We start from the raw sequence: 22,140 nt of genomic DNA on the forward strand, positions 1-22,140 counted from the left end.
GATTAGGTATTGCTATTTCCGACGTTATAATATCTGATCTCTGAATATAATTTGTGATAATTTCAAGCATGGGTGAGGAGAAGCCCACGCTATCAGCTTGCTATTCATATCTAGTTTCACAGCAGTCAGCAATCCTGCTGAAGATCTTCCCTTTCCATTATAAACAGCTGGGACACATTATTTTGTAACCTGGAAGTACTGGTTCAGTCAACAGCCGAGTTTCTTGTAAGGCGATGAACTTAAAAGATGCCTATGGCCTTGTGTATTCCAGCTAACCAATTTTATAGTACTTGGAGGATCCGGCTGTGAGCATTAATCTTTAATTTGGCAATGTCCATCATGTATGGCTTTAGATAGCCATGTCCAGTCTGTACAGTTATCTGGATAATTGTGTAACTCAAAACGTACCGTTCTCTCTAATTTACCAGGGTTTCCCTGGCAGTTTATAGAGATATTGTCTCTTTTGTAAATGTCGCCTTCACTATAAAAGTATTCATTTCCTTTGGTAGCTGAGACGCTAGCAATTCTAGGTAGAACCCATACCGTCACTACAACCGTGTCCATAGCTCGGTTGTTTTTGAAACGGAGAGATTCAATGTCACAGGTTCTAGTTGGAGTTTTGGAAAGGATTTGAATGGCGTGAAGAGAGTGGTTCTGTTTGGGAAAGGGTCACGTCTGTGACGATTCTTCATCGTTATGCACAGAAGGTTAGACGACTCCAGGGTAGACTTACGTGCTGTTTTTTAAACGGCTGATCAGAGGATTAGGAATTTGGTTCTTTATTGTTTTTAGTTATGGATCTCGAGGCTTTTAACAATTTCCACCTGTCATCTAATGTAAAAAACTGGTTTTCGTTATAGTCGGATGATGTATTTATTCTAAGGTTATCCCATATGTAAGCATTAAATTCTGATTCCTCGCTTTCAATCAAGTTCACATCTTCTTCCAATTGAGATCTAGCAGGGGGCAATGAATAGGTAGATACATTCATTAAAACCTCCACATCTGCTGATGGGCTCTCAGTACTTTCCATTTCAATTTCATTATTAGGAGGTTCTTGTGTTATAACCTTTTCAGCTAAAGTTTGCCCTTCCTTAGATTTCCGTTTTGTTGTGGTTGATGGCCTGTGTTGACAAATGCTCAATACATTTTTTGGCATGATTTGATCTACTACGTTTGGGAACTTGTTTCTTTGATTTATGTTTACAAACTCGAGCGTCAGGTAGTTTAGCTTTCCTCTCGCATCCTTTACGAGGTTTGAACACTTCATACAATGATTCATCTCCTCCCCCTGTAGGTGTTGTAGTAATATTGTCAGTATTAGGGTCGAACTCCTCGATCGCAGACAATGACTGTGGTCTAGTGGTGGATTGTATGGCCACTTGGCTAGAAAGATCTATCACAAATATATTATGTGGAATCAGCTCTTCTGTTGATAACAAACCTTCATCCATTTGGGAACCCATGTCTTTCAGGCATTTAGAATGGGGTTCAATTTCTCGAGTATTCTCTAATATGTTACTCAAGTTTATTCTTGAATGATTTGATTCACAATTCAACCTGTGAGCTATCCAGTCAATCCTGGAACATATAAGGCGGCAAGTGTCCTCTTGCAATTACATTTTTGCAAGTAGAGTTTCATACAGTTTCGTTAATGCAAAAAGACCGCCATTTAATGCATTCAAGGTAATCACTTGTGATAATAAGGGCAGAGGTCGTAATCCGAAAGATGGTCTTGGCGTGGGTTTCACAAACGATTCTGCTGTAGATGCCGACGTAACTCCAGATGAATTTGACTGGTTTGGGTAGAAGATAGTTGAGTGTGAAAGATTTAATTCAGGCCTAGTTTGTTGCATTTCTATTTGGGTTTCAAAGACTATAGAGGGCTCATTACTTTGCCAAGATTCCTGAGATTCAATATTTATAATTTCAGTTTCAGTTTGACTGTCAGATACGGAATGGTTACTAGGTCCAGGCTGTTCAAGGTGGTCACAAGTGGGATTTTGGAGTACCACTTGTGAATATAACATGGGACGGTCTATTGTATCACCAGCATAGAATAAGGCTTTTGAGGTAGATGGTACTTCAAGTCTCTTAACTTCCAACTTTTTCTCCTTGGGTTTTGCTTGGCTTACTTCTGAATTAATTAATCTTTCCTAACAGTTCTCAGATATACCGTGTTTGGTATAAGTGTCGCTTTGAGTATTTATTGCTAGAAGGTCAACACCAGAATTCAAAGCATTAGCCACATTAATATGCTCATTCATAGCATTACCATGATCAATAATTGTATTCCCAGATGTTAAATTTCCCATTCCAATATTCCAAGTTCGCTGCACAGGTTTTCGCAAACCATTCTTGCTCCATAGACATCTAACGTCCATCGTTAGAGTCTTAGAGCGTTTCATCTTATGTCTTGAGCCAGACTGCGGGAGGGTACTACTACGTATTACCGAATCACCATTAGTACCTTCTCCCGCAAATGTTAAAATTCTTGCATGTTGCGGCACAGCGGATGTTATCTTGTACATTACTCGTTGTGAGAAAACCAAAGAGACAATTTTCTTTATCAGAAAAAACGAGCCGTATATGAAGTACCTACAACTAGCTGCTTAAATGTTGTGTACTAAAAAGAAGAGGAGCTGTTGGCCGTGAGCCGTGCTGTGCAACCAAGCCAGCAAACAGCCCTCATCGATAGCGCTTGCTCGATTGACCGCGCGCAGGTGCTTGTTTATGCAAGCACGTTGCAAAGTGGGCGGAGCCCAAGTAATCTATGATAAAAGATAACAATATTATTGCACCATCCGAGTGTAAAAGTTCAATTTACTTAGTCCAGGATGCTTTGCACATACCTGCTTCTGAACTAAAGGGTCCTTGCACCGAGTTAAGGGACAAATAAACCAGCAGAGTGGCGTTCAGAAGCAGAAACAACAGCCTTCCTCGATAGCGCTCGCTCAATTGTGTTCGATTGCACGAAAGGAGGCTTTTCATAAAACCAGTCGACTGTTTGTGGTCAACATTGTCTCAAATGGCCTCTAGCAGATAGTCAAAATTACGCTGAGGTCTCAATTTTCCCTTTCCGTCTCCAGGGAAAATGATGAAAGCAGTGAAGTTGGCCCTTAACCAACATGTTGGCTATTGAAAAGGAAGTTTGGTCTGAATTGAGGTAGACGCCTCTAGAATATACATAGGTCCTGCAGGGCTATCAGATGACTAGACAAAGTTAAATCGGATAGAAAGGAAGGGATGTCATGTAAAGAACTAGAGTGGGGATTATTACCCTTCTCCAAGCACCAATGACGGAACCTAGTCTGTTTGCTCTTGTACTGGCCACGGGCCAAGTCCTTTGCCACCTGGGTAAAGAACATGTACACAGACAAGCTAATATGACTTAGTGAGAGTTGTTCAGGCGCAAGGCTGCTAAGAACATCAACTGAGGAGAAAGGTTCTGTAATCTGGCCTGCCATCTGTGAGAAATGGCTCAGCCGGTAAGCCATACACAGCCTTCAGAGCCATGGACTGATTCACGAGGTAGGGTAACCAGCAACCAAGAAGTAATTCAAAATAATGAGCAGCCGCTTCACCAGATGACATTTCAAAAGTGTCTGGTGAATTAGTAGTAGAAGGGAGAAAGTAGAAGGCATATATCGCCTCTCATAGAATCTATGGAGCATCTCCCAGATCTGGACCTTGGTCTACTCTCAATGCATAGAGAGAACATGTTATGTTGTGATGATTGGCAACAGAGCTTTTGAGAGGAGAGTCCCAAAGTGAGAACAACTTCTTTGTGATCTCTTGGCTCTACCCCAGTTGTGGTTCAGTGATCGGAGGCAGCTCAGATAGTACACTTTGCTTTTTTCTAAGCTCAGAAAAACCTGGAGATGGATACCTTGATGAGCTGCTCCCACACCTCCACTGCCAGCAGGGTTAAGCATTTTGACTTTGCACCACCCCCTGTTTGTTTACATAAAACATTGATGTCTTATTGTCTGTCTGTTTTTGAAAGTTTTGTTCCGATTGCTATAAGGAAGTGCCGTGAGGGCTAGAAAGATGGCCCCCAGCTCCTGGATGTTGATGGGATCATTGCGATCCTGGTGGACCAGAAGTCAAAGATCTGAAGGTAGACAAGCTTTGCTCTCCCACTTCCAAGGAGAGTCTGATCTGATCATCACCTGAAGGAGTGGATCTAGGAATAGCATCCAAACCTACAGATGGTTTGTCCTCAACCAGCAGGTCAAGTCTGGTCAAATTTCTTTTCTTCAAAATGTGTATTTATGATTATGGGTAGACTTTTGGGTTTTCAGTTGAATCTGAAAAACCCCGGAAAAACGCCACTGGGAGAAAAAGTGCTTCCTCGGGTTAAACCTAAAAACACAGGTTTTTCCTACCTCCCAATGGTGCCTCAGTGTGAGGAAGAATAGGAGGAAGATTGGGGGTGGGGTTGGCAAGGAGGTTGCTGGAGAAGGGGCTTAGCATACAATAGCAGAAGGGCCCTAATACCCTCTCAGTATGCCTGTATGATTTCTCCCATTGCTTCCTTTCCTTTCTCCTGACCATATTTGAAAACACTGCACATTATATGTTACATCGTTTTAGTAATAAAAAAAAACAAAAAACATGAATTCTAAAAATACATATTTGGCAGTTGTCAGAGGCTATTTTGAGGACTTGTAGATACATGTGAGCCATTTTTGTAGCTGCCGATTCACTTCTCAAAATTAGTCGAAATTACTCTAAATAGCCCTGGACAACTGCCAAATATTTGTATTTACAAAAAATGGTTTGACATGGATTTTTCAGTTTCTCTATTCCGCCCCCCAATGTCAAGCTGGTTGGCCCGAGAGGACCCCGTACCTGCAGTCTTGGTGGTTGGTCTCGCAGAGGTCGCCAGTCTGGAGTCCGGGAACTGATGAACTAGCGGCACGAGGAACCAGCCTCTCCACCACCCAAAAGAGGAACTGGGTGGAGGATGGACCAACTCCCAATGTCACGAAAGGCACTCTCCAGATAAGCGTGACAAGAGGATTGTAGGCTCAGATGGATGAAACCATAGTCCAGGTGGAGCTTGTTGTCAAGACCATGAAACTTCCAAGAACCTCTGTGCAGCGACAGTTGGTAGATAGACCAGTGTGGCAGAAAGGGTATTCGCAGTAGGCAAAAGGAGCTTGGCTGGTGCTGATGGTTCCAATGGTACACAGGATAAAGTTCGGAGTCAGGCAAGACAGGAAAGAGGGAGGTCAGGTGGAGCTTGCTGTCTGGCCAAATAAAGAACTGTCTAAACGTGCCCAGGATGGAACAGGAGAGTGCAGGCTAGCATAGGGTATGACCCAGATACACAGTTGGTGGTAGATGACCCAGGACAGGGCTCAGGTAAGGGCTGGTGGAAGGCTGACCCAGGACAGGACCCAGGTAATAGCTGGAGGCAGGCTGGCCCAAGACAGGACCCCGGTAAGAGCTGGAGGCAGGCAGGCCCAGGGCAGGACCCAGGTAAGGACTGGAGGCAGGCAGGCCCAAGACAGGACCCAGGTAAGAGCTGAAGGCAGGCTGGCCAAGGACAGGACCCAGGTAAGGACTGGAGGCAGGCAGGCCCAGGACAGGACCCAGGTAAGTGCTGGAGGCAGGCTGGCCCAAGACAGGGCCCAGGTAAGTGCTGGAGGCAGGAACAACGAGGCGAGCGAAGCGAACCGCGTTGAGACGCGACCCGCTTTGACTCGCGGCCTCTTTTATGGGCCGCCGGCACCCGAGAGGCCTGGAACGCAAGCCGTTCCGTTTCCGGGCGCCGGCGAACCCACAACGAGGCTTGGAAGGCAAGCCCCTCCAAGGAGGCGAGCCCAGTCCACGGCACATGCGCGGAACCGAGACAGAGGTCTCCCGTGCATGCGTCGAAGGCCGCCGGCCCCGTAACCAGTCGCTCCCCTCCCGGCGAGTCCCCAGACGTGAACGCGCGGGTAGACTCGCCAGGAGGAAATGGGAGCGGCAGACCCCAGTCTCCCGCGTGACATGACACCCAAGCTCGAATGTAGCGTTTGAATAAGTACAGACACCAAAAATTGACCATCGTTTTTTGTACAAGAAAGTATTTGTTAGTGCGCAGGTGCTATTTTGAGCAATTGTAGCCAGTTTGGAGCCTTTTTATGCGACTAGGAAGTGAGACACTCCCAAAAATAAATGTATTTCAAAATTAGCCACAATTCCTCAAAATAGCCATCGACTTTTTTTCAATCTAAAAATATGTAAATAGATTATTCAGCATATGTTTGTGTGTCCCCAGGGAGTCTTGGTGGTTATTCCACTCTATGAAGTGTTAGAATAAAAAAAGTACAGGCACAGCAACATCTGTTACATCCTTTTGTGAAATAACATTTTTCAGCAGACGGGGGCTTCTTTGAGAAATTGTAGCCAGGTTTTAGCCATTTCTGCGACCAACCATTCGCTTGGTCCCAAAAATAAAAATGGCCTTGACATATGTTACACTTCCTCTAAACAGCCACTGACCACTGACAATGTTTTCTTTTACACATAATAACAGTGCAACACTGTATTTGCAGTACCTGCATTCATGCTCATAGGCGTTTTGCTTCTGTTCCTGCACACATGCTGAAATAAGGCAAGCAACAGGTGAAAGGGAGGTGGGTGTCTAAGGAGTCAGCGACACAGTACATTGGGCCACATTACGGGTGACCTGGTCCAGAATTAAAGGTAACGGTACCAACATTACTGGCACCTTTTCCAGACTGGGTCACTTAGATTCTGCCGGTAGGGACACTGAACACCCGACGGGCTTGACCTGCCGATAGTTCAAGCCCCTACTGGCAGAAAATTCACTGAAGCACTGGCACCGTTAACAATGGTTCCAGTGCTTTGGTGTTTCCATTCCCATGGCGTCCTATGGGACGCCATGGGAAAAGGAACTTTCTGTACTGTCGCCGCCTGCGATGTCCCGGTAACGCTGGGATGTCAGGCGGCAGAAATGGTAAGGCGAGGATGCTGGTGGCACCAGCATGTTACCGGAATCCTCGTAATGAGGCCCATTGTTGCACAATATTATCACACTTAAAAGGCCCTTCTTACTCCAGCGCAGTGAGGCCCTGCCGAAAGCTTCCGAGTCTCCACTTCAATGCATGTATAAAACTATGCAGGGGACTTCATCAACATATTTTGTTGCTCCTAAGTCTTGAAAGTACATTTATAAAACTCAAAACTCATTATTTAGTCTGATGCAGTTTACCCAATCTGTTTAAGATGGGAGAAACAAAGCTACAATCTTCCCTTTTTGCTTAACATATTTCTACAAGGATGTATATGTTTGTCTGAGTGGTTTTTTATGATTTGTGTATACCGTATTCTTGAAAGACAAAAACACATCTTTCTATCTTTCTACTAATTAGAGTCTGGAAGATGAATGTGGTCAAAAGTCAATGTTTCAGACACGGCTTAACAGAAGCATCACCACTTAACTGACGTATGTGATCTTAGACAAATCATTTTATCTCACTTTGACTTATCAGTGAAAAGTCCTTAGAACTGATTCTGTCCACATTGTACTCTAGAAACAAAATGTTCCAAAAACAAGAACAATAACCGTTCACAGAACACTTGTAGACCACACAAATGGCAGCGGTACGTGGTATAAATCAACATAGCATAACACATTACACATCACAAATTGTGTTTGCTTTTTGGTTTATTCATGACAATTTCTTGTAAATTGGCTTTCCATGATACCATCCAGTATCAAAGCCACATGTCACGCTTGTGCCATTATTTTCTGTGATTTCACACTGATGGGTCAATGCATATGCAAATTAGAGTATCCTGCACGCCCTTTGTCAGACAGGCACTTCTTAGAACCTGCCCTGGATACTGATAAAGGGCATAATTAAGAAACACAAATATGCCAAAATTCTTTCCAGGATAGCATCTCCCCAACACCTGTTGGGCCTTTCTCAGCAGAAGGGTATTAGCAACCCCTTTTGAGAGACTGTTCCTCAATAGCCTGTCCTTTGATTACATTGTATGCCCCATGATGTTTCCACTCCAAAAAGTAAATATGTTAATACATTTTTTTTTGTGTGTTTATAGTACACAGAGTACCTTACATAAATAGAATTTTAAAAAAGGAAAGGAAAAGAAGAGACAGAGTAAACTATTTGTACATTTTAAAACAAATATAAATGTATCCAGTTGGCTAAAACACATGCGATTCCTGATAAGAAATTAATTAAGGGAAGTTAATAATGCGTCTCCCTGATCAACTACCAACTGAATATCTTCAAAAACATTTAAGAGAAGTTTAGCCAGCACCAACGTTAGAGATATTTGCGAACCCGTTATCAGTCTATTCCATAAGCTTGTAGGTAACACCTCTGTAGAATGCACATAGGCTCCCAAAAAATCTAGCCTAAGCTTTGTTAAGCAAGTGCATCAATGATAACGTGGTGTAGGGATTCCAAGCTCTCTGTCTTGCACAAGCTGTAATTTGTGAGTTCTCTAGGAATGCCTATTTTGGGTCCTATAACTTCCAGAGTTGGTAGGCAGCTTAATCTAAATTTTAGAAACCAACTTCATAAAGATTTCGAAGGAACTGTTCAAAGATAAGGTCTGCTGTCATTGGTGGGTATATAGTGTAGGCTGTTGTTCGTATAGAACTTAAGCCTCTGCAAATCCCAGTGGTGCACTATCTTGTCCCATCTTTTAATTTTAGTTTTTAATTTTAGAGTCAGTACTTACTATGTCAGCTAACTTCACATCGTTTTTGGAATTTACACGGGAAGCTGTTAGGGGCTTTCTTAAGAATGTCTCTCAGATGGGACGCCAGGAAAGGCTTTTCTGAATCCAGGAATTTCTTAAAGAAGAAAATACTTTTTTTCATATATTGAGCCCACCATGAGAGCAGGTCCATCTCCAAGCGAACAACGTTAATTGGTACAGATCTGGACAATCCCAAAACCTCTTTAAGGATACGGCCTTCACGTGAATCCAAATACTTTCTATTAGAGAAAGAAATAAGCTCTGTGCCATAAAGGCACATGGGAGTGACCGTCAAACGATAGAACTCAATTACAGGCACAAGGGAAAAAGTGCAAAGCTTGTAGTTTATCATTTTCATTAGAGGAAGGCACAATCGTAATTTCTTCTCTAATTTTATCTTAGATTTTAGCAGAGCGTTTTTACTTGAGAAGCCACAACCAAGATAGCAGAAAGATTCTGCTTCTGACACCCTTACCTCATTGATCAACCAATTGAACCTTTTGTGCTTTCTCCTTGCACTTGTGGCCTCCGTTCAGGGAGCGCAACCTGCATGAAATTCATCACGATTAAATCATCTGCATACCCAATGCAACGGAGGATGCCCTCCCCATGGAGTACACTCTGGATAAATTGAAGAGTGTTGGTACAATCACACACCCTTGGCGTACCCCTTGACACAAGGATATTGGGCTAGATAAGGCGCCCTCTGTGTTTAATATAACACTGGCTTCTTTGTTAGAGTAATATTACTGTAGCATTCTTAGTAGTCTCAGATTGATCCCCCACTCTGCTAGTTTGACCCATAAGCAGGAAAGGTTTACATTAGCAAACACGCAGGACAGATCTAGGACAGAAACCTAGAGCTCTCTGCCAGTTCACTCGTCAAATAAAGACATACAAGAGGCCAGAGCAAAGCCGCCCTCTGTGGTTCCCACATCCCTTCTGTAGCTCGTCTGGAGAGCACTGAAACTATTGGCACTTTCTGCCCAAGTTATCAGATCTTTTAATGCAATGGTAGCCAGGATTTTGGAAGAGGTATCGATCAAGGAAATGGTAAATCGTGGGTTAATTCACCTTTATTGATAATCTGAACAATTATGGATTGGTTCCAGGAGCCATGAACACCACCAGTACTGACCACTTGGGTAAACAGCCTTTCAGGGATATCTGCTGAAAGGTCAGACTTCTTTTTCAAAAGCACATTTGTTATACCATCTGGTCCACAAGACCTATATTTTTTTAAACTTTTCTATGAGATCCTTTATTTCTTCAGTCTCAAATTTGTGGGACCACGTTACCTCTGTGTCATAATACACGGTTCCCTCCACAAGTTAATTTCCTTGGCTACTGTGAGAAACTCAAGGGTATTCTCACTCCTAAACCCTGTGGAACCTCTTCTCAGGTAGCAAGGGAAAGGCCAATGCTTTTGGATGCCCGACCGTGGGGGTGGAGAAGCGAGGGAGGATCACCAGGGTGGAGGGTCCTCAGATTGGGAGGAGGGTACCCGTAGGCAAGACATGCTATCCCCTTTTCCCCAATTATGACCAAGCTAACCCTCCCCCGACCTTCAAGAGTTACTGCAAGACCTCCGCCCTCATTTCCCCACATTTAACATTTGAAAGTACTTGGATGAGCAAGAGGAGACTAAGAGTAATGAACACTACACCTTCATTTTACAACTATGGTACTGAGACGAGGAAATGCCTGCAAGGTATGGTGAGAGTCAGGCATGTCCCCTTAATCATGGTCAGGCAAGTCGAATTAGGCATCCACACCTGCAGCCTCTGCAGCCTGTCAAGGGGCTGCAGGTGTATGAAGGGAGACCACTGAAAAGAGAAAGAGAACAACAGTGAGGCCTGTGTAGCAGAGACCAGAGGACCCTTTCCGTGGTGGGACCTGAAGTGGGTTCAGGATGCCGACCGTCATCCCTGAGGTGTGGGAGCCTCTGTGGCAGAGTCTGAGCAGCTGGGAGCTGTGAACAAACAGAGAGAGAGAGAACAGTGCCCGCATCAACCTAGAAGCAACAAAGTTGCCGGCGCACGCAGAAGTGAAACTGGAATGCGAGCGGGGCTCATAGAGGTCGGAGTGCCAACCTGGTAAGTGAAAGGAGCAGCATGAGCCGCCAGAGCAAGATGCTGCAGACAGGTGAGTGTTGGGCGAAAGACACTCGGAAACCGGGGCGACCCAGGCTGGCTGCACACAACCAATGAAGCGCCGTATCAATGAAAGCTTCTAAGCAAGACAAGTTATGTATTAAATACCGAATTGAATGGAAGTTTTTAAATAGCGCTGAACTTTACATATTAAATACCGAACTCAATGGAAGCTTAAAAAAGCGCTAAACTCTACATATTGAATACTGAACTGAATGCAAGTTTTAAACAGTGTTACTTTAAATGCATATTGAACGCTGAACTGAATCGACTGAAAACCTAAAATGTAAACCCATATTGAATATCGAGTTGAAATATAAACTTTACAGGCAAAGTAAAGAGCTATTAAAGGCTAAAAAGGAAAATGCCCATATGAAAGCAACCTATGGAGAAAGGAACTAGTGTGAAGGAGTTCAAGCAAAGCTGGGACATGAACAGAACCAACACCAAGTGAACTTTGTGAGTAAATGCAGTGCAGCAAGTCAAAAGACTGGCAAGAGGTGTGTGACATGTTATGGCAGAGCCAAGAGGCTAATCAGGAGAAGCCAGATGAGTGTAAATACTGCACAGAAAGCCAAGAGGCCAATTTTATTTTATTTATTTTATTGGTCTCTTGTTAGACCAATAAAATAGGCACTTATTAAAATAGGCACTTATTAAATTAGCAAAACTGTTTCAAAGCACCCACAGGGCAACAGGGTAGGGACAGAGGAAAGTAGACAGTGAATTACAACAAAGATAAATAATTGAATGAAAAGTACAAACAAATAATGAGAATAAAAGGGAGGGGAGACGAACCTACTATGCCTTGTGAGTGTTCAAAATGTGCAAGTGCAGAGGGCAGGGGGATGAGGGATAGGTGCTGTGGTGCTCATAGCGAAGTGCTCAGGGTAAGTGCTAAGAGGAGAATAAGTGCAACCACCCGTGGGTGGGGTGAACCTGAGTAAGAGCAGTAGAAAAGACAGCGGCTGGGATGAGAGATGTGGGGGGGGGCCAGGTCCCTGGGGACACTTATGGGCCCTGCACATCAGTCACCCTACTGTATGATTAGCATAGAAGAGAGGAATAGAAGGAAGAGGTAAAGAGAAAGGTCTTGATGCTTTTTCTGAACTTAAGGAGATCATGCTCAAGACGCTCACTGTGTCAAATGCTGAGGAGAGATCAAGAAGGATGAGGACAGCAGGGGAGTTGGAGTCAAGCGATGCAAGCAGTTCTTCATGTGTGTTCAGAAGAGCAGTTTCCGTGCCTCTGGATGCTCAGAATCCAGATTGGTGGTCATGAATGCTTCCAACAAGTTCGGTATGAGAGTTGAGTTGAGGCAGGCCAGCTTCTCGAGCAGTTTTCCCAGGAAGGGGTTGATGGAAATGGGGCAGTAGTTGGCTGGCCAGGAAGGGTCTGCAGAGGGTTTTTTAAGGAGGGGGCGCATAAGGGAAGACGGAAAAGAACCAGTAGCAAAGGAGTGGTTGCAGAGGTGATATTTTCCTTGATGGGTTTGGAGGAGCAGGGGGCAACCTATTTGGTGGAGACCTTCATGGAGTTGATAACTCTAGTGACTTATTCAGGGGAGGCAGGAGTGAAGGAGGGGAAGGAGTAAGGAGGAGGCTGAGTGGTAGAGGGAGGTTGAGGGGGGGAGGGATGGGCTGGGACAGTGCATGACAAGACTGTTCAGTATGTCCTGGGTTTAGGAAGTGAGGTGTGAGGCGAGTGCACTGCAGAGGAGAAACTAAAGGAACGTGACTTTGTGCACAGGGGCAAATGCAGAGGAACCTGTGTGGTCTGAAGTGTCAAGGGCCCCCGGTTGCATGACCTGTGATGGGTGGACAGTGTGGTCTGATAACTGCGCCTAAGCCATTGAGCCCTACATTGTGAAAGATAAAGACACTGTGAAAGCAACCAAGAAGGAGCACCTAGTGTGAACTGGTGACGCAAACCAGAAGGTGGGTCAAGGTGGCCAAGAGTTAAGTTGAACTTTAAAAGACTGAATCACACATTGGTTGCTACGTTGAAGTCTTGGGGAAGGGATGGCAAGACTTAATGAATTACAACTACCATCTTGATGACAGGGTCGCAAGACCCCTTTTGTTTGAACTGTGATGCTTTGAACATGGACAAGGGAGCCCTGAGGAGCTTGTGGCACTGTTTGAACTTGAACAAGGTAAATCCCAAATACCTTTTGTGGAACTTTCTTGAACTTGGGGAAGGGCATCTGAAGAATAAGATGAGAGCTGGATTATTCACATCCCTAAAAAAAGGGTTTAGCTTTGGTTGTGGGATCAAATATAGGTTTTGGACACAGAGAGACTTTTAAGTTGAACTCTTTGACTCAAACTTACCTTAGTTTTGTTCTGTTCTGTTAGGGATCCCACCTTAGCATAGGGCAAGTTAGGCCTTCTACCATCCTGACATTTAAGTTAATAAATATCTTTTGTTTGAACTTTGTCTGTTGCTGTGTCTTGCTCCATGATGCCTTCACACTACTAAATTTGGCAGCAAAGTAATTAACACAGTCTACCTCTGTGACACAGGAGGATTGACATTTGGCTTGGGTCCTCTCTTTGTTATTCAATGTCCACCAATCCTTATCACATCCTTCTTTGTGATGTCTGCAAAGAGAGCTTGGTTGACATTGATGTAACTTTGTACTCTGTGGTGTCTTACCCAGTTTTTAAATTTCTGCTTCAGGAAGCTTATTTCAGTTTTTAACAGTTTCCAATCATCAGATTTAACTTTTATAGCTTCTTTATATCTCAGCGTAACTGACACTTCTTGAGGTTTATTGCCTGATCATGTTTAACGTCTTTGTTGTCAACAAGGATTAGCATACAGGAAGTGCCCTCAAACTCACCAACAGGTTCTGAAATTCAGTTGGGGTGGAGGAGAACAATCTCTCTTCCTCCATTAGGTTATCCCACCACTTTGCCAGATTGAGATTTGCTTTCTCGCTATTTTTACAAATCTGGGAAATTATGTTTCCTGATTAATTGATAACCTGAATAAAGTCTGGATAGAGATTTCTAACATTGCATCAACACAAGCGTCTGTCTTAGTAACCAGGAAATGTATTATCCTCATTGGATCAATGTTGTCAAGAAAAAAGTAATCAATAACTAACCGAGTTGGAAGCAATTTCAAACCAATTAGGCTCTACCTCAGATCCTCTCTTAAATAATGATTTGATCTAAAGAAAACCCCATCGCGCAAGGAAGTTTGCCCAAATCAGCCCATCTTGCTGCCTAGATCCATGAATAGCGAGATTCTCTATCTGAAAGGTTTTGTTTCTACTGTCTGAGCTATCGAGGATAGTCTCCGTCTCAGGGCAGATATAATTAAAGTCTCCACCAATAATTATTGGATTGGACTCATTCTACCTAGACCAAGAAATTAATAAATCCTTTATATCGTTGATAGCCTCTTCCACATTACAACGTACCAGATTATAATATATATTGAACCCCTATAATTGTCCACAATTTCAGTAGTTAAGACTGCTTCCGTCTTCGTGTTGATTGATTTTAATAATGCGACATTGCCTGTTTTTTATGCCAGTGATTATGCCACCAAACGGCCTACCCTTCTCTCCCTTTATGGCATTCTTTGTATTGATGGCATACCCATCAATAACCGGGGCTACCTTAACCACAGTTCTTGAATCAATATTATGTCATATCGAATGAAAGGATTATACATTTGAGAATCCAAGAAGCTGGTGTGACCCTGTGGATTCCAACACAAAACTCAGTTATCTGTCTTTTCCAAAACCTGGCCTGTGACCTGTAGCCATGGGGAGTGTAAAAGACAACCATCCCCAACTGCTTGTATCTTTTTAAAAACGTACCTGTCTCTGCCCATCTGTATTAACGGAACACTTCATACTAAGGTAACCATGTTTGACCTCAGATGGTTTCATTTTGTCAACCACCTCCCTCTCGTTCTGCAATGTGCAATAGCTTTCAAAGTCTCCCTTTAGAATTTCCTCAGGATTTTTCAAAACAAGATTGTCTATTAATTTAGAATGGAAATGGACTGCACATTTGCCAACATTATCATAGTCAAATAGGTGTACAAAGCGAATGTCTGAGGATGAAATAGACATTAGGTCTGAAATAGTAGCAAATATTGACATTATTCTTGTTCTGTTGAGAGGGATGCGTTTCTCGCCCTCAAAACTCTTTGAAATATGATCAGTAATGGTAACTTTTATGACTGTTCATGTCTTTTGTGGACTTTCCCTTTGTCACATCTACAGCAAGTGGCGATACCGATATAGTACTGAGGGGGTGGTTGTGGTTCTCCCTTCTGTTTGCTGTTGCATCAATGGCTATATTTCCATTCAATACTGTCCAAGCACTTATTTCAGTTGTATTAAGCAACTTTTCAACACTTATCGTGCCCTCCTCTTCAATCTAGGAGACTGCTAAATCAGTGTCCACCACAGGCTGAAAGAATCTTCTTATTCCTCCTCTTCGGTTTCTTTTCTTTTTCTTTGTCTTCAGTGATCTATCCTCTGAACTGCACAAAAGGTTCAACTGCCTCATCCGTGCCATCTTGCGGAATAACCACTTTATTAGTACTTTTTCCGAAGGAGCGGCTACAAAGTGCTACAATTGATTGTTAGTCAGTAAATGTTATGATATTTTGACCATTAGCTAATGAGTCATTATCCGGCAGGTCTGCCTGTTCACACCGTATCAATGCATTTAACATTTCCTCAACCCAGTGTTCTTTAATTTGCTGCGTCCTTTCATATTTTTGAGTTTGCGCTGATTGATGCGAATATTTGTACTCCTCTCAGTCGTACCAGTTCTTTCGCCAAGGGTCACAATCCCCTTGGCTAGGTCATCGCCAGTGAATTGCTCACTTGAGCACTGTTTATCTGTTGTGGCACTCTTTGTTGGAAGTCCAACTAATTTCGAAGTTAATTGCAAGTATAAATGCTCCTTGTCAAAAAGTTGCACCTTCAGATCTTTCAAAATTGATACATATCTTCTTACCTGAAGTACGACTGTGTGCAGAGGCGTATAAAGGATTGTAGAACAATGTTTACTGCGGCTTACGGGCTGTTTGAGTTCGCTGTGAAGTCATGTGATAAATGTGACTCTCCCGGAAACGGGAGCAATGAGAAATCTCCTACACTTGAGGGCTCATACTGATTGTCAACGTGACTGGCATTACTTATTGCCTCTCACTCTTTCGGTGAAATGCTCAGTCTCGGTGAGAAAGGGACAATAGCACATATTTCATCCTCAACACTAATACAAACATCCATTAACGACAAACGTGTTCATCTTTCTGTTTCTGACAGAGCAGGACCTGATATCTCAATCTCTTTACTGAAATCGGTCCCTGTGCCAACCATCACAGAGTCTGGGATAGATTGATTAATTTGAACTACATGACTGTAGGCTCTAATCGGTTGTTGAGAGAAAAAGGTAGTTATTTTCCCTTGGCTTGGAGGTTTCAGGTTATTTTTCCTTGCTCCGTGAAGATTCATGCCTATTTCTTTGTCCAACCGAGTTGGGTCAGCACTGCGAAGATTATATCTTTTAAGTTTCCCTAGCATTTGACAACGTGGTTTTCACCCCCAAACTAACAGAGGTTGTGTTTGAAATGTTAGCCTTAGTGACAGATCACTAACACAATAACATCTCACTCGCTCCATTGTGGGAAAGAACCCAGCGCAGGTAGTATTCCAACAGGAGCCGATAAATATCAGGTCCAGAGAGGCAGTCAAGGAAGACTTCTCCACATTCACAGAGAGACCAAGGTCGAAAAGAAGATGTGACAAGATTTGAAGATGTTCCCTAGCCACCTGCTAGGAGTGAGCCCACATCAGCTGGTCATCCAGGTATCGGTACACAAGGACTCTGCAGTTTCTCACCAAAAAGCAGAGAAACAGTCTGTGCTCAGGCCAAATGGGGACATGCAGATAGGTGCCCTTCTGATTCACTAGACAGGTCTAAACTCACTGCTGGTGGGCAAATCAAATCTGTGCCTAGTGATCATCTTGAAATCATCGGAGAGTCAGTGAAGGCTGAAACCCAAGAAACGAAGTACAAGCTTGATCAAACCCCAAGGGTTCCCGAATGAGGTTGTTGCCTCCGACAGACCGCAAAAGACACGTGGAGAAGGCCAGATCCCACAAGAGAAGATTGCATTGTGTTTCAAGGACACCAGCGACCCTTCCGGGTGAACGGCAGAGTTGGGGAGGCGAGGGCAAGCCTGTGGTACTAACCTTGACTCGTGAATTGGAAATGGCAAAAGAAGAAAGAAGCGCACACATCTGGTGAGTTGGCAAGCTAACTGAGAGACCGGTGTTTTAAAGAGTATGATGTAGCAACATTATATCACAAGTGAAGGATGCATGTGTGTGGGTGAGATGCACAGAAAGGCAGACTTGTGAATGAACTTTGAAGTAGAAGGCAGCTGTAAGATCAATGATACTAAGTAACGGGGTGGTCCGGCGAAAGGCCATAGCCCATTCGAAAGTCTCAGTGAAAGGTACATTTTTTGAAGCTATAAAGCGAACAAACAGCAAAAGTGAAATAAGCGAGAGTAAACGTGAAATTTGAGTCGAAGTGGTCCTCCGGTGGTCTGTAAAGAGAGCCACGCACATTCGAAAGTCTTCGACATCCCGAAAGGGGTCCAAGGCTGATTGAGGGAGGCCCGAAGTAAAATAAGCGTGGAGTAGGGAGCCCCCCAGCAAGTTTGTGTTGAACTGTGACATGAGAGGTCTAAGTCCAACAGAGGGAGACCTACGTGAACCGTGTGCTGCAAGGTCTGAGCCCTGCACAGGAGGACCTTTGTGAACTTTACAATTTACAAATTGTGGAATACAATTTTGAAGTCAAGAAAGAGACTTTAACTTGGAAGGCCAGGCAGGCCTCAATCCACGGGTTGGAACTGCTTAGAGTGTTAGAAACGGAGCCACAGTTTGTCATCGTGCCTATAAGGACAGCCTTACTCAGTAAGGTTTGACATGAGGAGGAGAGCTGGTTTAACTACCTTTATTCCTTTGAACACTGATTTTTCAGTTGCATACATTTCTCTTTCTTACACTTTTTGTGCAAGAAATAGGGCAGGAATTAGGTTTGTGTTGGCATAGGCCATTTTGATTTGACTGACTCCACTAGGACTGTTTTGTTTATCGTTTGATGGTCGAGACTACTCCCATCTTAGTTATAGGGCAAAATAGGAGTTTCTCTGACCCCAACATTTTTAATAAAGGTTTTACAAATTGTATCCATTGTTTCATACTTGTGATACCAGGCCTTCCCTACACCAGAGAGGCTCAGAGGAGAGTAATTACAATTCCATCTTACGTCAAAGTTGAACATCTTCAGAAATTGGTCAAACACAAGACGTGTTGCAAACCTCTGCAGGAAAAGGCACAGCTGTACCGCATAAAATAAACAAGGGCATACTTTGGCTATATGGTTGGCATCAACGGTTTGCTAAAATGCTAAACCTTCAAAAAAGGGTACCACTCCAGGATGGTAGCCCATTGTTAAATGCAGCTGATATCCACACCGCAGCAGCCTGGAAAGACAGTCCAAAGTGAGATCAGCTCAATTCAGTATGTTGCACATGAACTGATGTTCCGATACTTTGATTATTTCAGCATGCACTGACCAAGAATTAAGTTAATTCACATCATGCATGAGCAAAAGCAAGCCGTAAAGGATAAGGAAAAACATTGCACCAAGTGGATCTCATTATAAATCTGAGAGAAAAGCACTTCTTGTCACTTACCAGAAAAAATTTCTACTCCAATGGTCTCTACTCCTCTTTTCACTGTTCTTGGGCGTCCCAGCTCTGCAGGGGTTGAGCCCCATTCATCGATATCTCCTACTGGGTAGTAATGCACCATGAGCTTTCAAAAAAACACAAAAACACCATTAAGATAACAGAATGCGCATCACAGGTTTCAGAACATTTTAGCAGTGGGAAGGTGTCCTTTCGGTGTAAGCATAAAAAGAATGAGAAGGTGCATAATAAAAAAAATGAAGCCTAATGAAAGGATTGTACAAAAACACAAAAGAGGAAAAAGAATGGAAACACAATGAGAAAAAATGGAGGAAAGAATGAGTCTGGCAAAATGATGAAATGTGAGGGCTCAATAACAGATTGGATGAGGCAATTAATATGGAAAAAAGGCAAATGCTCTGATCTACGGAGGTTTAGCTGGCGTTGAGTGTGCAAAGACAGTCAAGGATGGAGTAGGAGTAGGCTTGCTCTAAGATTGGTGAATGGTCCTTAGACCAAACATTTCAGAATAGTTTAATAACTACGTTTAAAAGTATTTCAAGGTTCCTTGTTGCAAAAGGAAATTGAAATTTGCAACCCTTTCAATGTATGAAAACATTCAATGTTTAAAAACAGACCATTATATCAACAATACCAAAAGATTTAAGTGCAATATTACAAAGTATATTCTTTATTTTTATCTTTTAATTTACAGATGCCAACAGCATGAGCCATACATAATATAAGCATGAAGTTGATGACCATATGTATACACAATATTACATTTATATATTTTCTTTCAGTCAAATGTAGTGAACACTATATGTCAATTCTGGGATAAAAAAGGGAAGGTGGGCCAGATGGGAAGGCAAAATAATAAACCTCAATTTATCCAAATCACATTTTAAAGACGTTCACCTGGTCAAACTCTCAAAAATATATTTAAGGGCCATTGGGACCGTTTTGTCCCATTCCATGGAAGATCTAAAAGCATCCACTAGTGCAGGGCTGTCCAATTCCAGGCCTCGAGGGTGGAAACATGTCGGATTTTGTGGATACCCCTCATTAATATTCATGAGATAAACTTGCGTACAATGATTCTAAATGAATGCACATTTTTTCTCATGAATATTGAGGGCTATCCTGAACATACCATCCAAATAGGACATAATTACCTACACATTATTCACACCACACAGACAAACTACAATTAATTCATACTCTCTGCACCAAGACACTGGCGTCTATGAAAGTAAGCAGACAGAAAAGGGATAGCACACACCTCTATCCGTCCCTCAACACACCGCCCCCTGACACTAGGAGCCGGTGATGGGGCGCTTATCTATTAAAGGAGAGAATAAGAGAAAAGCGACCTGCTCCAAATCTGCAACCAATCCCCAGATTGTAAACAGTGTCTTGATACCAAGTGGTGACTTCAACCATTTACTGTTACTTCCAAGGGTCTTTTTGACAGGTCTTGGCATACAACAAAATTCCATAGACAAGAAGAACTAACAAAGTGTCAATGTCTCAGGTCATTCTGAGTGTTGCTCTGCCTGGATCATATTGCACTCCTACTAAAATAAAATGTGCAGAAGAATCTTAAATTGAATTCTAAGCACTAATCTTACAAAGACGTAATGGGATCACAAGGCCCACGCTCTTCTCTATCATCAAACAGTCTGGTATTTGCCAATTACCAGCATATTTCCCAAACTAAAGGCGTCAACCTGTTTCCATAGCCTATTTGCATAATGCCAAAAATAAAGGTTCAGAGTTATCTCTGTACCAACCATATGCTCACAAAATAATATTCAATTACACATTCATGTGTTTGAATATATCAGTTCTGAAAAACTATTGATCTCTTCAATCATATTCTATTAGTACATTGTTTGAACTCAGTTCTTGTTTATTCCATCATGAAAGGGCAGTAATGCAGTGCAGAAGCCAATGCATTTCGGAACGCAGTCCATCACCAGGGCAAAAACTGTGCACCAAGCATATATAAATATATGTAAACCAAATATCACGAGTATGTGACAATATAGTAACAAGCGTAAATTTAAAGAAAAACTAAAACAAAGGAAAAATGTTTTCTTAATATCAGATGAATGCACCTGTAACGTGTCCTATACATGTAAAAAATGCTTATAGTTTACCTGCATCTCATGCATATCCACATAAAATCATGAATGAAAAGGAAAAAAGAACAAAATGACAACATGTGCTTATGTTAAATCACACAGGACCCAATTAAAGGTCAAATCTTTGGTATATCAAGCACCAATATCACAGGAAATTATTTCCGGAGGTCCTCTTGCAACCGGGCATTGGTTGGTGAAAAGCACTGAATGTTGATAGAGAATGGGTAAGGAAAGGAAAAAAGAAAAAAGAGGAAGCACAAGTCTGCTGTTGATGCCACAGCAGTACTTCAAAGTGGATAGTTAACGGTCTCCTGATGGCTGACTGAAGAGAATCAGGAGTCCAGACAACGGTGAGGCTGTGCGATTGCCACGGCCACATCTTACCTGAAATTCATAACTAGGCGCGAGTGGTGTGACGTTACGCATGCGCAGCATACAGTGACGTCACCACCAACCTGTGTCAGACGTTATTATTATGTCAACAATAGTTCAAACAGCGTAAAAACTGTCTACATATATTGGAGGCTGCAGAAGTAGCAATAGTAGCTGGCAAGATTAAATACGGCGAAAGACGAATATGAGAAGTAAGTTCCCCTCGATTACCTGACAAGATATGTTTGTTTGTAATCTGATAGCCTACAGAGGACGTAATATGTAGTAAGCAAGATTTTACTCTCTCGTTTTCCGGAGTAACACATGTTCGAAAGAGTGAGCACGCAAAGCATTTTTGAAATCACAGTGTGAACCCGGAGTGGGAAAAAACTTGTAAAACCGCTCCAGCATGGTACGCCAACTCAGTATTCGAGCCACACATCGGTAGGTATATTTTCTACCTTTTGCCTTTTTCCGTTTATAATTAAATGTACGGATGTTACTCACTGCCAAGCTGAACAGGCTGGGGCGTTGCTCAGAACTTCAAATCCGCAGATAAGAGGGAGCTGCTCTGGAATACTATTCAGCCCAAGCTGTGGTAATTTCCTGAAAGAGAAATACCCAGAACCAGGCCTCCTCAACTTGAGGATACTCCTCTATGTAATACACCCCTCTACTGTGCTAAGACAGAGGAGTTGATTACCCAAAAGAGCAGGGAACATCCACACCGCCACACCAATGCAAAAAAAGAATAAACAACTGATTACTGATTACTAAAGTGGACAGGAATCACTAGTACAATAGTCCTAACTCGTAATGAGGCCCACAGTGTTTAGAGAAGACCTGAGGAAAGAAATACGAGAGTACTTTGAACACAATACCGGTAGTGTAGGATCGGCCGGTATACTGTGGGAGGTATTCAAGGTGGTGGTGAGGGGGGCAGCAATATCAAAATCAAGAGGGTTGCTGAATGG

General features: G+C 42.8%; 1 protein-coding gene across 3 annotated transcripts in view; it reads right to left on the minus strand.

The window, feature by feature from the left end:
* The window catches only part of DDHD2 (DDHD domain containing 2), a 2,155,663-nt gene that overhangs the window by 1,390,241 nt on the left and 743,282 nt on the right, over positions 1–22,140 (minus strand). For all 3 annotated transcript variants that reach the window (XM_069617940.1, XM_069617939.1, XM_069617938.1), the window contains exon 5: positions 18,654–18,774. In XM_069617940.1, coding sequence (XP_069474041.1) covers positions 18,654–18,774 — 121 coding nt within the window. The remainder of the gene's footprint in view (positions 1–18,653; positions 18,775–22,140) is intronic.

The sequence above is a fragment of the Ambystoma mexicanum genome, chromosome 10, assembly GCF_040938575.1.
Source record: "Ambystoma mexicanum isolate Mex_15411 chromosome 10, UKY_AmexF1_1, whole genome shotgun sequence".
NCBI classification, from domain to species: Eukaryota; Metazoa; Chordata; class Amphibia; order Caudata; family Ambystomatidae; genus Ambystoma; species Ambystoma mexicanum.